This window comes from Poromitra crassiceps (genome assembly GCF_964638095.1).
Source record: "Poromitra crassiceps genome assembly, chromosome: 2".
Lineage (NCBI taxonomy): Eukaryota > Metazoa > Chordata > Actinopteri > Beryciformes > Melamphaidae > Poromitra > Poromitra crassiceps.
This window is the reverse complement of record NC_139624.1, coordinates 9,223,915-9,240,623: the sequence shown is the minus strand read 5'-3', so window position 1 is coordinate 9,240,623 and position 16,709 is coordinate 9,223,915. Positions and strand designations below refer to the sequence as shown.

Here is a 16,709-nt window from a genome sequence, read left to right as displayed (position 1 = left end):
TTATGGACTCAATAAGAGTCTCCTCAGACACTAAAGTCACTTGTCGAAGCCGCTTCACAATGAGTTTTAATGACATGACATGATGTTATTTATGACACTTTTATCTAAAGCCACTTACACTGGTAAATTTGTCAACAGTAGTGAAATCAACTGTGCAACAGTCTTTGTCAGTTAAGACTTCTTAAGAGGAAAAAGTATCATTTGTTGAAAGTTGTTTTAAGAAGGAATAAGTATAGGATTTTTTTTTAAGACAGGAAGGAGTTCAAGAAGGGTCAATGTGTAGTGTTGTTGTGAAGTCAGAGCGGTGTTTTTAGTCTCCGCCGAAAGATGGCAGTGATTTGGCCATTATGACAGAAGGGGGGAGCTCGCTCCACCATTGTGGCGCCAGGGATGAGAAGAGTGACGACCGGGATGTATGTCAACTTTTGACTTTGTGTGCGTGCGTGTGTGTGTGTGCATGTGTGTGTGTGTGCGTGTGTGTGTGTGTGCGTGCGTGTGTGTGCGTGCGTGCGTGTAATTCCTCACCGCCCTCTCTCAGTAACGACGCCCAGTTCCAGGTGGCCTACTACAGTAACGTGTTGGTGTTTCCTGATGGTCTGTGCTACTGGCTGCCCCCTGCCATCTTCCGCTCCTCCTGCTCCATCAGCGTCAACTACTTCCCCTTCGACTGGCAGAACTGCACCCTCAAATTCACGTAAGAGAGCTGGAACCAACCCAGCCAGGCATGAGCATCTGCCTCAGGCTTCTGCTAGTTGGTGTGTGTCTTTGTGTGCATCTACTGTAGTCCGTGTGTGTGTTTTATGTGTGTTTAGAAAGTAATTTTATTTATGTGGAGTATTATGTGTGTATTCTTCTATCCATAGACTGTATAAACATATGGACGTTGCCACGCCCACCGTGATGGCACCCATTGGTTTGTGGACTCCTGTTTGCGATATTTTTTTTTGGATGATGGCGAAGGCTATGCGAAGGCATAACCCGCCCCTCTCTGCCTCTGATTGGCCTAGCGTCAAACTTCCATCCAAACACATTCGCTTGGCTATATCCTGCATTACATCTCTTTCTACAGTCTGTGGTCAGACCGTCAGACTCAATGGGTCAGACTCAGACAGACAGCAGTTACGCTTGCTAGCCTGCATGAAACACGCCAGTGTGTTTATGTTTTTAATATAGTCTATGGTTTATGACGCTGCCGCTACTCTTGGCAGTGCACGTATTTAGCTATAGACAGAGAATTGATCAAGGGTGATATAAAACGGGGTTATTTACAGGGAACTAGCAAGCGTAACTGCTGTCTGACTGAGTCTGACGGTCTGACCACAGTTTATAAAGAGATGTAATGCAGGATAGCCAAGCGAATGTGTTTGGATGGAAGTTTCACGCTAGGCCAATCAGAGGCAAATAGGGGTGGGTTATGCCTTCGCATAGCCTTCGCCATCATCCCAAAAAAAATATCGCCTCCTGTTTTGAAGCCTTGAGTTTGGCATTTTGACCGTCGCCATCTTGTTTTTGTTTTTTGTTTTTGCCAGAAGCAGCGAGTCCTGCTATTGGTCCGTTATTGGCGATTGCATGATTACTCGACAGGCGACCTGTCAATCACGCCCCAAAACATAGTCTGCTTTATCGTCTACGCTATTTCTAAATTGGACCATAATTTACAGAATGAACATCATGCTGTATTGAAAAAGACGTAGCGATTGAGACCTTGAACTCATTACAGGGTTCGTACGGTCATGGAAAATCCTGGAAATTTATAAATATAATTTTCAGGTCATGGAAAAGTTTAGGAAAGAAATACAATCCCCCAAAGTTTTGGAAAAGTCCTGGAAATTTGTTTAATAAATATTTTCATGCCGTTAGAGTTAAAGCTGCATTCAGCGATATTTTTGTGTTAAAATAAGTGTTAAATGTCTCTACATTCTGACAGCAATCACTGAGTTTTTGGTCAGTGACTTGAAACCCCCACCCCCCCACTGTCCTCTATCTCTCTCCTGTAGTCCTGCAGGCAGGGCGGACGTATCTCTTCAACCGTAACTCGTAGAGACTCGGTTGGATTCGGGGTGAAAAAATACATGTACCGTAAATTCCGGACTATAAGCCGCAGCTTTTTCCCCGTTTTTTTAGCACTCTTTCTAACTATAAATCCACTTCTGTTTTTCCTCTCTTGCCCTCTTTTAACAACATAACATAACACAACACAGGTGGTGTTGTGTTATGTTGTTTTGTTGAAATGTTAATAAATGGGAGCTTCCTCAAACAGCCATCTCTTTCCCGACAATCCCCTCTGTGCATGAACCCTTACATATGGTAATTACGGTAAACATTAAAACACAATTAAAAAAAAAAAAAAAAAAAAAACATTAAAACACCTGCGGCTTATAGTCCGGTGCGGCTTATATATGTAACAAACAGGCAATTTTGCTGCTGCGGCTTATACTCCGGTGCGGCTTATAGTGCGGAATTTACGGTAGTCCTTTATTGGCATCGCGATCCGACCTTCCTTTTCCTAGAAAATGAGGCCCTACACACTGCTAATGCCGAATCCCTCTCCTCTGTCCTTGTCCTCCTTGACTTGTCTGCATCTTTTTATACAGTGAATCACCAGATTCTTCTCTTTACTCTCTCTGATCTAGGCATCTCAGGATCTGCACTCTCCTGGTTTGCCTCCTATCTCTCTAACCGCTCATACCAGGTTCTATGGCGAGGATCCCTATCTAGATCCTGTACTCTTAGCACAGGTGTGCCCCAGAGCTCAGCCCTGGGCCCCTTGCTATTCCTTCTCTATATCAGATCTCTGGGCCATGTGATCTCATCTCATGGCTTCTCTTACCACTGCTATGCTGACGACACTCAGCTCTACCTCTCTTTCATCCCCCTCAGACACCCAAATTCAGGCACGTATCGCTGCATGCCTCAAAGACATTGGTGCTTGGATGTCTGCCCACCATCTCAAGCTGAATCTTGGGAAAACAGAGCTACTCTTCCTCCCCGGGAAAGACTGTCCCCTCACTGACCTTTCCATCTCCATTGACAACACTACAGTGTTTCCCTCTCAAACAGCTAAGAACCTTGGAGTGATCCTCGACAATCAGCTGTCCAACTCAGCCTACATCGCAGCAACTGCCCGCTCCTGCAGGTTCTCCCTGTACAACATCCACAAAATCCGTCCGTTTCTCACAAGGGAAGCGACACAACTCCTGGTCCAGGCACTTGTCATCTCTCGCCTGGACTACTGCAATGTTCTTCTGGCTGGGCTACCTGCTGTAGCCATCCGACCACTTCAGCTCATTCAGAACGCTGCAGCCCGTCTGGTATTCAACCAACCCAAATTCTCTCATGTCACTCCCCTCTTCCGGAACCTTCACTGGCTTCCCATCTCGGCATGCATTCAATTCAAAACACTGGTTCTGGCCTACAGGGCAGTACACCAGACAGCCCCCCTGTACTTACAATCTATGGTCAGGCTCCAAATCTCTCACCGTCCCTCCGCTCCTCCACCAGTGCAGGACGCCTCGCCCTTCCTTCACTACGGGGGCTCAAAAGTCGCTCATCCCGTTCGCGACTCTTCTCGTCCCTGGCACCTCAATGGTGGAATGAGCTTCCACCTTCGGTCAGGACAGCCGAATCACTGCCGATCTTTCGGAAAAGACTAAAGACACACCTTTTCAGGCTCCATCTGGGCCCATCTTGATCTAACTTCTTTCTCTCTCTTTAAAAAAAAAAAAAGAAAAAGAAAAAAAAATCTAAACTAACCTTAACTTGTACCACTGTTCCTCCAGAAGTTGTAGTTATCATAGACTGTGTTACATAGTTGATCGCTCTATTGCTGACAATAATGTGTTATTGTAAGTCGCTTTGGATGAAAGCGTCTGCCAAATGACGTAATGTAATGTAAAATGTAAACTTTTCTCTGATTGGATGATTTGAGGTCGCCACCAATTTTGGTCCAGACAATATTGATTGTCAATTAAAATAGCGAGGTCTGTTGCCTCTTGCTGCTAACAATGCTCATTTCCACTGCAAGCTGTAACCCCAACATGTTCTCTGATACCTCATTCCCTAAAAGATCGTGTGGAAACAAAGGATAAGCATCCATTCACACTGCCCTGAATAGTGCATCTAATGCCCTGCAACGCAGCTGGTTTTAAACTCCATTTCCCATGTTGCTTTGCAGCTCTCTGACCTACAACGCCAAAGAGATCACAATGCTCCTGAAGGAAGACGAAGATGAAACTACGAAGTCGAAGTGGACGGTGGAGTGGATCATCATCGACCCTGCCAGCTGGACAGGTAGATGTCCGGCTCATCAAGCACGCACACACACACACACACACACATGCGCACACATACACACACACACATACACAAACAAACACACACACACACGATGATAGGATGACACAGCATCTGAATATTTATTGTTATTGATTATCCGCTGCGACCCACAAGTTAAAAACCAAAAACCTTCTCTTTACATTCTGCATTTTAGGCATTCATGTTTGGCTCTTATCCAGAAGGAGTTACAGTAGAATAGAGCGCCACAGTCAAATCATTTTACATTTCTAAATCACCAATATTACAAGCAAGCATGAGTGAAAAGCCATAGAGAGAGTAGTGCCATGGCAATATTCCTGTGTGATGAAGATGGTGCCAGAGGCCACTTACTTGTAGAGGTGGTGGTCTCAAGCGCGTCCAGGGAGATAAAAAGAATGTTCAAACAAACTGGCAATCAGCGAGCACACTCACCGGTGTTTAAGAGTTTAGGTGCACGGCACAGGAGAACAGTTTAAGGACAAGGAGAGCCAGCACACAGAATGTCCTTTCTTTGTGTTTATTCCAGTTCACCAGGTACACAGACACGAACGTTTCAGCCTAACGGCCTTCTTCAGCATGTTGCTGTGTCAGGCGGAAATGACGCTTAAATACAATGAGACCGGAAGTCCATTCAATAAACGAAATGTCATAATTCAGTTACAGTATATGTAAGGGATAATGGATAGTGAGCCGGTGATTACTGGCGAAATAATGACCGACAGGTGATATTGAGCCCGACGTGCAGTGGAGGGCTTAATCATTCACCTGAAGGTCATTATTTCCAGTAATCACCGGCTCACTATCCATTATCCCGCTTAGAACACGGCCTACAACTAAATCATTCAATAATCTGACAAAAATAATTATTCAAATTGATTTTTTAATAGCGTTTTCAACGACAAAGCGGTTTCATTCATAATTGGCACACAAGACACCACAGCTGCAACTGGTTAGCCTAATTAGTAGTGGCTTGCTGACAAAAGGCTCTTATCAACTGATTAATCCAGGTGTGGCAGAGCAGCGGTCGGTTGTCGAGAAATAATGACCGGTGAATCTTGTTGATTGACCAATCAGAATCGAGTATTCAAGAGAGCCGTGTTCTAAGTAAGGGATAATGTATACTGAGCCGGTGATTACTGTGGAAATAATGACCGACAGGTGAATGATTGAGCCCGACGCGCAGCGGAGGGCTTAATATTCACCTGAAGGTCATTATTTCCAGTAATCACCGGCTCAGTATACATTATCCCGCTTAGAACACGGCCTACAACTAAATCATTCAATAATCTGACAAAAATAATTATTCAAATAGATTTTTTAATAGCGTTTTCAACACAAAGCGGTTTCATTCGTAATTGGCACACAAGACACCACAGCTGCAACTGGTTGGCCTAATTAGTAGCGTCTGCGGACAAAATGCTCTTATCAACTGATTAATCCAGGTGTGGCAGAGCAGCGGTCGGTTGTCGAGAAATAATGACCGGTGAATATTGTTGATTGACCAATCAGAATCGAGTATTCGAGAGAGACGTGTTCTAAAAAGAATTAAAGAACCAAGCAATGCACAAGTTCCAATGTCAAAGAAAACAAAAATGTAAACATACAACAATGGGTGACCACAAAATTTGAATTAATTCATATTGCATGTATTTACAATACTAGTTTGGTCAGCCCCACTGTGTGGGAGAGCAGAACCAGGCCGAGGTAGAAGCCCTGCTGTGTTCAAAGTGACAGGTAGGGGGGAGTAAGCCAGGTCTGGACTACAGATTGATACAAAACAAAATACAATAGAAATTTTAAAGAATTATGCTTAGATAATTGCACATATTTCCACTGTAATGGCCTAGAAAGAGGTCCTGCTGTGTTGTAAGTAACAGACAGGAGAGATTAAGCTAGGGCTGGAATGCATCTTACTAAGTACATTTAAAATAGAAAATAGACAATAAAAATATATTAATAGAAAATTGCACATATTCAAAGAAAGCAGCCTAATAACAGCTCCTCATTGAGTCCTTTCGGATGCTCTGTCTGAAGAGTGTGAATCCAAAAGGCCTCTCTTTGTAGCAAGGCCCTATCTCTATCCCCACCCCTCAATGGACTGACAGTTTCTATGCCCTGGAACCTCAGAGTGCAAACATCATGTCCCATAGCGTTCAAATGTCTCGCTACAGACGATTTTTCATCCTTATTACGAATGTTACTTTTGTGCTCGGAGATGCGGGTTTTGAGTTCTCTACGAGTTTTCCCCACGTAAACATTTGAACAAGGGCACTTTAACAAGTACACCACGAATTTAGATCTAGAGGAAATTCTACTTTTAATGTTGTATTTCTTACCAGAGTGTGGGTGAGTGAAGGATTCACCTCTGATCATCCCATTACACTGCAGCATGAACAAGGAAAATTACCATTAGGTAAATTGGATAAAAAATGTGTAGGGCGTGTGTAACAATCTGCCCTGACTAACATGTCTCTCAGCTTTCGAGCCGCTTCTGAGCAAAAATGGGGGGATTTACAAAAGCATGTCCCACCAGGGGGTCACTGCACAAAATATGCCAGTGGCTGAGAATAAAGTTTTTTATTTCCTGCGACACCGGAGAAAAAGTTGTGGCACATACAATTTTAGTGTCGTGGCCCGAGGGAGATTTGGGAGTGAGCAGGTCATGTCTGTTGAGATCCCTGACCTTCTGAAGGCTCACGTCCAGGTCCTGGCTGTTGTAGCCTTTGGCCCGGAAACGGTCACACAGGTCGGAAGCCTGTTTCTCAAAAAGTGTGTCATTACTGCAGATTATTTTAACCCGAAGGAGCTGGCTGTAGGGTTTTTGCCTACAGCCCTTTTGAGACTGGGGGAGTGGAAGCTGGAAAAATGTAAAAAGCCATTTCTATCCGTCTGTTTTCTAAACAGATTGGTAGTCAGTGGTACAGTGTTGTGGACCAAAACATCCAAAAACGAAACTGATTCATGACTGTATTCTAAAGAAAACTTAATAGATGGCAGTCTCGAGTTAATGTAATTCTTGAATGCCTCGAGTTCACTGAGAGAGCCCGTGAAAATGAAGAAGATGTCGTCTATAAATCTAAACCAACAAAGCAATGATTCTGAAAAGGGGTTATTATGATATACAAAGTCTTCTTCAAATTTACCCATAAACAAGTTGGCATAGTTGGGAGAACACCCTGACACTGAAAGTAAAATGCATTTTCAAACCTGAAATAATTACTCTCTAATACCAGTCGAGCCAGATCAGTCAAGAAACCAGTAGGGGGTGTCAGAGTGTGCCTTTTGTCTAAAAAGTGTGCCAGGGCTTGCAAACCCTCCACATGGGGCACATTTGTATACAGACTATTAACATCCATAGTGCACAGAATGCTGTTTTCTACAGTGTGTTGTAAAGAACTTAACTTATTAAGGAAATCGGTGGTGTCTTTGACAAAAGAAGGAAGTTTGGCCAAGTGTCGGTCAATATATTGTGAAATGGGTTCAGTGATGGATTGGCTTCCAGCGACAATGGGCCTCCCAGGGACCGTTTCTGTACAGCTCTTGTGGATCTTAGAGAGAGTGTAAAACACAGGGCGCACAGGATGTTTCTGTAGCATGAATTTATGTTCATCCTGACTAATAAAAGAGGAACTTAAAGCTGAACTTAAAAAAGCATCGACCCTCTGTAGAAATTTAACAGTAGGGTCCCCCATCAAAGGAGTGTAAAATTCACACATACCAAGCTGTCTCCAAATCTCTGTTCTATAGGATTCTTTATTTTGGACAACAATGGCACCTCCCTTGTCAGCAGATTTAATAACGATAGAGCAATCACTAGACAGAGACAACAGCGCTTTCTTCTCTTATTGTTCAATGTTGGAGTAAAGTCTTTTTTTATTGTTCTCTTGTACCTTCTGCATAACATCCTGCTCCACCAGTCTGCAGAAGGTGGACACAGAAGAGTTCAAAGTGGGCGGAACAAATGTACTTTTAGCCCTCAGGTGTGTGGACTCAGGAATGGAGTTGGGTTCAACACCCAGAGTTTGTCTGTGTGCGGGGGCGGGGGGGGCCTTATAAAAAAAAAGCAAAGCACGAAGCTTGATATTTCTTAAGAACTTAAACATTTCTACTCGAGTCTTAAATGGATCAGCTTTAGAAGAAGGAACAAAAGAGAGACCTTTAGACAGGATGGAGATCTCCTGCTACGACAGGGGTCTGCTGGAGAGGTTAATCACGTTCTGCTCCTCCGGTTCTGGCCTCCTCTCCCTCTGTAGGCGCGATCGGTGCCGCTTGCCACCCCTGCGGGTGGGTCGCCTCTTGCTGCCCGTCTGGTGTGGTATCTGCGCTGCGACGTTGGTCCTAAAAAACGACGCTGTCTGCCCGTCGTCTGATCCTCGCTGCACGACTCCTCCGTGGACAGACCGCTGGATGCGGTGTCTGCTCCTCACGTCTGGGGCGGTAACGATGCTGAGGCTTGAGTCCGTCGGAAGACAGCCAGGAATACACCTTGTCGTTCTTGTAATCCAGCGTGTCCCTACGATAATAAGCTTCAATTCCAACAGTTGTTTCTCAAAAGCCGCTTGCAAAGCTGTGTTCTTCGATTCTATTTCCTTGAGAGTTTCAGAGTTCAACAAGCTCGCCATCTCGCTTTTGAGATCTGTGATGTCGCGGCAGGTTTTTGACAGTTCGGAATCAGCATGTTTAATAACTAAAAGCATGAGGTCTAAAGAACACTTATTAAGGATCTCACACCACTGTTTGTTTGCAGAATTCAGCATCGTTCCTTCCCAGCGCCGGTTCTTCGTTGATGCATAATCCTCTCGGGATTCGTTTGTTATGCCAATATTGTGACAGCGTGGAGCCATGTAGCGGGTTTCTCGCTTAAAGTCCCTGGAAACCATAATCCACAAAAACCTAACTATTAAATTTAGGGTCTTATGTGAGTAATTGTGTGCCTCAGAAATTAATTGACATTACTTTCAACCCTAACCCCAAAAATCGACACTTTTCTACAAGGTCTGGATTTCCATTTCCTCATTGAAGAGAGCGGTGCGCGCGGTGCTAAAATGCATGATCTTATCACGTCATAAGATTTAATCGAATCACACACACGCATGCACGCACGCGCGCACACACACACTGACACACACACAGTAGCGCTGTGCACTCGCAGCGGCAGAGATCTCTTCCTCTCTGTAAACCCTCTCTGTCTGTGCTATGCGCCGAGCAACGCGCGAGCACACACACACACTCCATCTCTCTTTCCTTCTCTCTCTCTCTCCTTCTCTCTCTCTCTCTCTCCGTTAACGGAGAGAGAGGTCTCCTCCGAGCAGGTCTCCTCCGAGAGAGAGAGAGAGAGGAGACCTGCTGCAGACGGGACACGCCCACACAGTCCGCGGGAGAAAATACACTCTAAAATCGAATTGATTCTCATGACTTTTGCCATGACTGTCAAACCTAAATTTATATACTTTGCGACTTTCATCATCGTTCAAATTTGGCTGGTGGCTTATTAACATAGATTCCTGTGATGTGATGATCTCAAAATGCTAAATAATAAAAAATAAAAATCTGGTTTCCAGGGACTTTAAGTACGGTAAGTGTTCATGGCGCTGAGCCAGCGACGAAGATAAAAAGAATGGAAAAATAGAAAAGTAGGAAAAGGCCTGTGTGATGATTTGAGAACGAAAGCCAGGGGAAAAGTATGAGAAATAAAACCTAAAAGGCTGGTAGAAGGGCTTTTTTTGCCATAGGGAGGAGGGTTATTGAATCATTAAATATGATGAAATGTCAGATATGGCTCAGTGTTGTCTTCCTCTGATAAGATGGAGGCGCCTCTCTCGCCACAGCTACAGAAAATGTCTGGGAAATCGGACATGATGGTGGGTGCTGCTGCTGGTGGTAGAGATATCAGCACCAAATGCTAGCTCTCAGTAGCCTCAAGACAAACAAATAGTAATGGTATTGTCCTTCCAAACCGATATTGGTCGAACCGTAACACAAGTGCAGCAACATGGGTGAATTTGCCACGTATCTAACCGCCCCTCTACCCCCCCTCTCTCTCTCTCTCTAGAGAACGGTGAGTGGGAGGTGATCCACCGGCCGGCCAAGAGGAACTCCTACAAGCACATTCCCATGGAGAGCAACAAGCACCAGGACATCACCTTCTACCTCATCATCAAGCGCAAGCCTCTCTTCTACATCGTCAACATCATCATCCCCTGTGTGCTCATCTCTTTCCTGGCCTCGCTCGTCTACTACCTGCCCGCCGACAGTCAGTACAGCCTCGCCTCAACACTCACCTGATCCATCACTCATCCATTATCCATGACTTCTGAGGCTGGCAGGAGGACCATGTGGACACTCATGATCTTTTATTCTGTTGCTTATTTTCTCCACTAATTGATTAGTCGTTTGGTCTCTCCATAATTTCAAGAAATGGTGAAAAATGTCAATCACTCTTTCCCCAAAGCCTCCTTAAATGTCTTAATTTGTCCTGAGCAACAGTCCACAACCCAAAGACAATCCGTTTGCTGTCAGAGAAGATTACAGTTTTTCACAATTGTTAACGCACGTTTCTCAAAACACTTAACGGCTTTCTCAAAACTGCACACACACAACTGAAAACCTCACACACAAAATGCTAAACCTGACACTCCCTTTGTAAGATGACTTTTGCCATCAAATCTCTTCACTGTTCACAAAATGGAACTCGTGTTTTTATTTGGTACACACAGCCATATTTTCAAATGACACACACATGCCATTCATTGAGTACACACAACTAAGCATTTGCTGCACACTACCAAGTATTTACAGCACACTGAAGTGCAAAATTGAAAACACAATCATAGAAATGGAACACATGAATGACAATGACTCTGGAGAATGAGCCATTTCTCCTTTTGTAAAATGTCTCAGTGTAGGCCTACTTCTTTCATAGTCAAACATAAAACGGCACACAAATATGCAGCAAAAAACAGTTTTCTGGTTGTCTCTCTCTTCAAAGTTCTCCATTGATCAACAAACAAAACAGAGGCTCAAGGCATTTTATGCTGCAGTCCTGATTGCAAATTGCTCAACAGACCTGAATGTTTAGATATTTGAATAGTTGTGTGTTGTAGGTTGATGCTTTGAGATTTGACTTGAGAAGTGTGTGCAACAACTGAACACTGTGTGTAGTGTTTTGACAACAAGGTGATGTGTAATTGACGTCAGAGTGTAAAGAAGGAAAGTCAGAGTCTAATGCAGATAAGGGAGTGTGAAGTACAGTAGTGCCAAATTGGGTCGAGCGTTTGGTACATGAAGTGAAGGTTGTGCAGAAAATATTCACATTTAAGAAGCTGGAAAGCGAGATTTCTTTCCTCCTAAATTTTGTCTAACCAATTACACATATATATATATATATATATATATATATATATATATATATATATATATATATATATATATATATATATATATATATATATATATATATATAAAAACTTTACTTAAGCCTGTGGCCCAACTTTGGATATAGGTCACGGACCAAGGAAGGCGTCCTGGTCCTGGGCCAATTGTATGTATATACAGTAACATGTATGGCATGTATATAAAAATGATTGGTGATTAATTGTTTGTGGGTCGACTAGTCTTAGTAGCTCTACACACAATTGTACATCTCCATGTCTCTAAACACTGTGTCTGTCTGTCTGTCTCTGTGTGTGTGTGTGTGTGTGTGTGTGTCTGTCTGTCTGTCTGTCTGTCTCTGTGTGTGTGCGTGTGTGTGTGTGTGTGTGTCTGTCTGTGTGTGGGTGTGTGTGTGTTTGTGTGTAGGTGGTGAGAAGATGACCCTGTCCATCTCGGTGCTGCTGGCTCAATCTGTCTTCCTGCTGCTGATCTCTCAGAGGCTGCCGGAAACGTCCATGTCCATACCGCTTATTGTCAAGTAGGTCCCACACCACACACACACACGCGCGCGCACACACACACACACAGACACACACACACACACACACACACACACACACAAGCCCCTTCTAAACATGCACTGAAGTCCTGACTATTACCAACTATCTGCTTTGTGCGGATCATTACCATCCCAGCCCATAGTACAGGATCCACATCGCTGGCAGAGCGCCTGTAGTTTAGCAGCTCCCAGCTCATTATCCACAACATGCTGTGAGCGGGCGGGTGGTTAAATGGCACTTTTACAAACCATTAATGTCCCCGTGCTATTTAATAATGTCATGAATGGACGTAGTTACGTGGCTGGATTATTTGGAAGAGAGCCAAATTGGTGAGTAAACAAGTAAAGGTTTAATCGTTTCTTTTCCCCCATCTGCCAGTTTGAAAATGCAACAAGAAGATAGCCTACTGTATTGGGTGATAAGTGCCCGCTATTGTTCACGTATGCTATCGGTCATGTATCGTTCGCGCAATGGCGCATATCAATAATTAATTAAACAAATCAAACTCACGGTTTCCTCAAGTGCAAGTCCGATACAAGAGGGTGATAGTGAGTGACTGTGTTGCATTATATATTCGAGACATAGGCTATAGCCTAAGTTTTGTGGGGAGAAATAAATTGAAAACTAGTCAGATATGACTTCAATGCCACTTGTAAAATCATCCACCGTTTAATGTTAGTGTGACCACTATTTTGAGGCTTTTGGGCGATGTAACGAGGCAAGTGCTCACTTGGCACATTGCTACCCCACGTTATCGCCTGAATGCGTCGGATATGAATGCATGGGGAACTTCGCAGTGAGACTTGTGCGTTATGGAGTAGTGGAGAAAAGTGTTGGGCAGAGATCTTGTGTTGTGGATGCAGTCTATGGAGATCTGTGCGTGTGTTTTGGGCATTCCAATTGCTGGCCCAGCCCCCATCCACAGCACAAAATGTGTCCATCACTCCTCGCCTCCCCCCGCCCGCTCTACTCGCCATCGGCCAGAAAAAACACCATTTCCCTGTTTTTCTAAACAAAAATCCCTCATGTCTAGAAGGGTAAAACTGGAAAATAACCTGCCTGGACTAACGTAAATCCATCCAGTAACCTTCTGAGTCAAAGTGAATAGTGTGATAAGGTGGATTTGTTTCCAAATGTAGGTTACTGTGACAGTCAACTGTCTGTCTTTAGCCCTAGGGCCTGTCTGATTCTCAAGTGAACGAGCTCTATAGAGGTGGCATTTCTAGGTAAGAAGTTGTTATTAGGCTGTCTGAAACCAGTTTGATACATAAGTTCACTGAATTTGCAACCTTTTATAGGTACCTGGTTATGGATAATTTTCGAGGAACCATACCATGTATACTTTGGTGGGTTAGGGTATCCCATAATACTTTGTGACCCTTACAACCGACGAAGAAGAACCAAGCGAGTCCACAAAGCCGACCGCATCAGAAAAAAGTGAAACAATGTTGGCTAAATAACAAACATATTTCACTTTCTTTTCGTTTGTATTCTAGAATAGTCAATAACGTCAGCCTTTACTTAAATTTAGTGCAGTCAGATGTTTGTACAGTGTCAGGAAAGTCACTTTTGAACAATAGTAGGAAGCATCTTACCTGACGGTGTTCTGGACAGCAGCCACTAGTTATGTTGCTAATATAACTAACGTTAGAGAAGTCCCTCCGCCCGCCCCAAAGCAGGACTACACAGCCAGGAGGATAGCACCATTGCAAACCTTCAAGTGTAAGTGGAGTTCATTTTAACTGTGCTTTATTAAATGATAAGCTGTCATTACTTCCCATTTGTAGCATTTGTAACATTTTGGTTAGCTGGGTTTTACGCTTTTAATTTGAAGGCAGAAAGGGGAAATGTTGTATTCGTAGATTGAATTGACACTGGTCTGTCAATTCTATCAGTTCATATGTACCATTTCCCTTTTTCGCCTTCAAATTAAAAGTGTTCACGGTAGCCTGTGAAGCCTCGACCTTTCTGGATTATAAAAGTAGTCTAACGTTAGAGAAAACAGCCCCCAGCCATGCCGTGTTATACAAATTTATTGCCAAATGCTTTGGGATTCAACTTGATCAATCTTGGTCCGAAAAAATCTTGTATATTCAATGGAAAGAGCACCAGTGCGACCTGTCGCATGCAATGCTACCTTCAAGCATGAGGATGTCTGAAACTAGTTATTTTTCATCCACCTATATTAAAATTAGTTACCTAATTAATCAAGTATCTAGTTAGGTAGCTAGGTGATATGAGCTCACTTGAGTTACAGACAGACCCCTAGTCTCTACTCCAAACACTCTGAGTTACTGTGACACAGTCAACTGTCTGTCTTTAGCCCTAGTCTCTATTCCAAAACACTCTGAGTTACTGTGACACAGTCAACTGTCTGTCTTTAGTCCTAGTCTCTACTCTAAAACACTCTGAGTTACTGTGACACAGTCAACTGTCTGTCTTTAGTCCTAGTCTCTACTCCAAAACACTCTGAGTTATTGTTACACAGTCAACTGTCTGTCTTTAGTCCTAGTCTCTACTCCAAAACACTCTGAGTTACTGTGACACAGTCAACTGTCTGTCTTTAGCCCTAGTCTCTACTCCAAAACACTCTGAGTTACTGTGACACAGTCAACTTTCTGTCTTTAGCCCTAGTCTCTACTCCAAAACACTCTGAGTTATTGTTACACAGTCAACTGTCTGTCTTTAGTCCTAGTCTCTACTCCAAAACACTCTGAGTTACTGTGACACAGGCAACTGTCTGTCTTTAGCCCTAGTCTCTACTCCAAAACACTGTGAGTTACTGTGACACAGTCAACTGTCTGTCTTTAGTCCTAGTCTCTACTCCAAAACACTCTGAGTTACTGTGACACAGGCAACTGTCTGTCTTTAGCCCTAGTCTCTATTCCAAAACACTGTGAGTTACTGTGACACAGTCAACTGTCTGTCTTTAGCCCTAGTCTCTACTCCAAAACACTGTGAGTTACTGTGACACAGTCAACTGTCTGTCTTTAGCCCTAGTCTCTACTCCAAAACACTCTGAGTTACTGTGACACAGGCAACTGTCTGTCTTTAGCCCTAGTCTCTACTCCAAAACACTGTAAGCTACTATGACACAGGCAACTGTCTGTCTTTAGCCCTAGTCTCTACTCCAAAACACTCTAAGCTACTGTGACACAGGCAACTGTCTGTCTTTAGCCCTAGTCTCTACTCCAAAACACTGTGAGTTACTGTGACACAGGCAACTGTCTGTCTTTAGCCCTAGTCTCTACTCCAAAACACTCTAAGCTACTGTGACACAGGCAACTGTCTGTCTTTAGCCCTAGTCTCTACTCCAAAACACTGTGAGTTACTGTGACACAGTCAACTGTCTGTCTTTAGCCCTAGTCTCTACTCCAAAACACTCTGAGTTACTGTGACACAGGCAACTGTCTGTCTTTAGCCCTAGTCTCTACTCCAAAACACTGTGAGTTACTGTGACACAGTCAACTGTCTGTCTTTAGCCCTAGTCTCTACTCCAAAACACTCTAAGCTACTGTGACACAGGCAACTGTCTGTCTTTAGCCCTAGTCTCTACTCCAAAACACTGTGAGTTACTGTGACACAGTCAACTGTCTGTCTTTAGCCCTAGTCTCTACTCCAAAACACTCTGAGTTACTGTGACACAGTCAACTGTCTGTCTTTAGTCCTAGACTCTACTCCAAAACACTCTGAGTTACTGTGACACAGTCAACTGTCTGTCTTTAGTCCTAGACTCTACTCCAAAACACTCTGAGTTACTGTGACACAGGCAACTGTCTGTCTTTAGCCCTAGTCTCTACTCCAAAACACTCTAAGCTACTGTGACACAGTCAACTGTCTGTCTTTAGCTCTAGTATCTACTCCAAAACACTCTGAGTTACTGTGACACAGTCAGCTGTCTGTCTTTAGCCCTAGTCTCTACTCCAAAACACTCTTGAGTTACTGTGACACAGTCAACTGTCTGTCTTTAGCCCTAGTCTCTACTCCAAAACACTCTGAGTTACTCTGACACAGTCAACTGTCTGTCTTTAGCCCTAGTCTCTACTCCAAAACACTCTGAGTTACTGTGACACAGTCAACTGTCTGTCTTTAGCCCTAGTCTCTACTCCAAAACACTCTGAGTTACTGTGACACAGTCAACTGTCTGTCTTTAGCTCTAGTCTCTACTCCAAAACACTCTGAGTTATTGTTACACAGTCAACTGTCTGTCTTTAGTCCTAGTCTCTACTCCAAAACACTCTTGAGTTACTGTGACACAGTCAACTGTCTGTCTTTAGCCCTAGTCTCTACTCCAAAACACTCTGAGTTACTGTGACACAGTCAACTGTCTGTCTTTAGCTCTAGTCTCTACTCCAAAACACTCTGAGTTATTGTTACACAGTCAACTGTCTGTCTTTAGTCCTAGTCTCTACTCCAAAACACTCTGAGTTACTGTGACACAGTCAACTGTCTGTCTTTAGCTCT

General features: G+C 43.6%; 1 protein-coding gene across 1 annotated transcript in view; it reads left to right on the top strand.

The window, feature by feature from the left end:
- LOC310798275 (acetylcholine receptor subunit delta-like) overlaps nucleotides 1–16,709 on the top strand; it is a gene marked incomplete at both ends in the record, with an annotated part of 44,956 nt that overhangs the window by 14,746 nt on the left and 13,501 nt on the right. Inside the window, 4 exons of the mRNA XM_083660778.1 lie at nucleotides 539–694; nucleotides 4,175–4,290; nucleotides 10,367–10,567; nucleotides 12,112–12,223. Coding sequence (XP_083516904.1) covers nucleotides 539–694; nucleotides 4,175–4,290; nucleotides 10,367–10,567; nucleotides 12,112–12,223 — 585 coding nt within the window. The remainder of the gene's footprint in view (nucleotides 1–538; nucleotides 695–4,174; nucleotides 4,291–10,366; nucleotides 10,568–12,111; nucleotides 12,224–16,709) is intronic.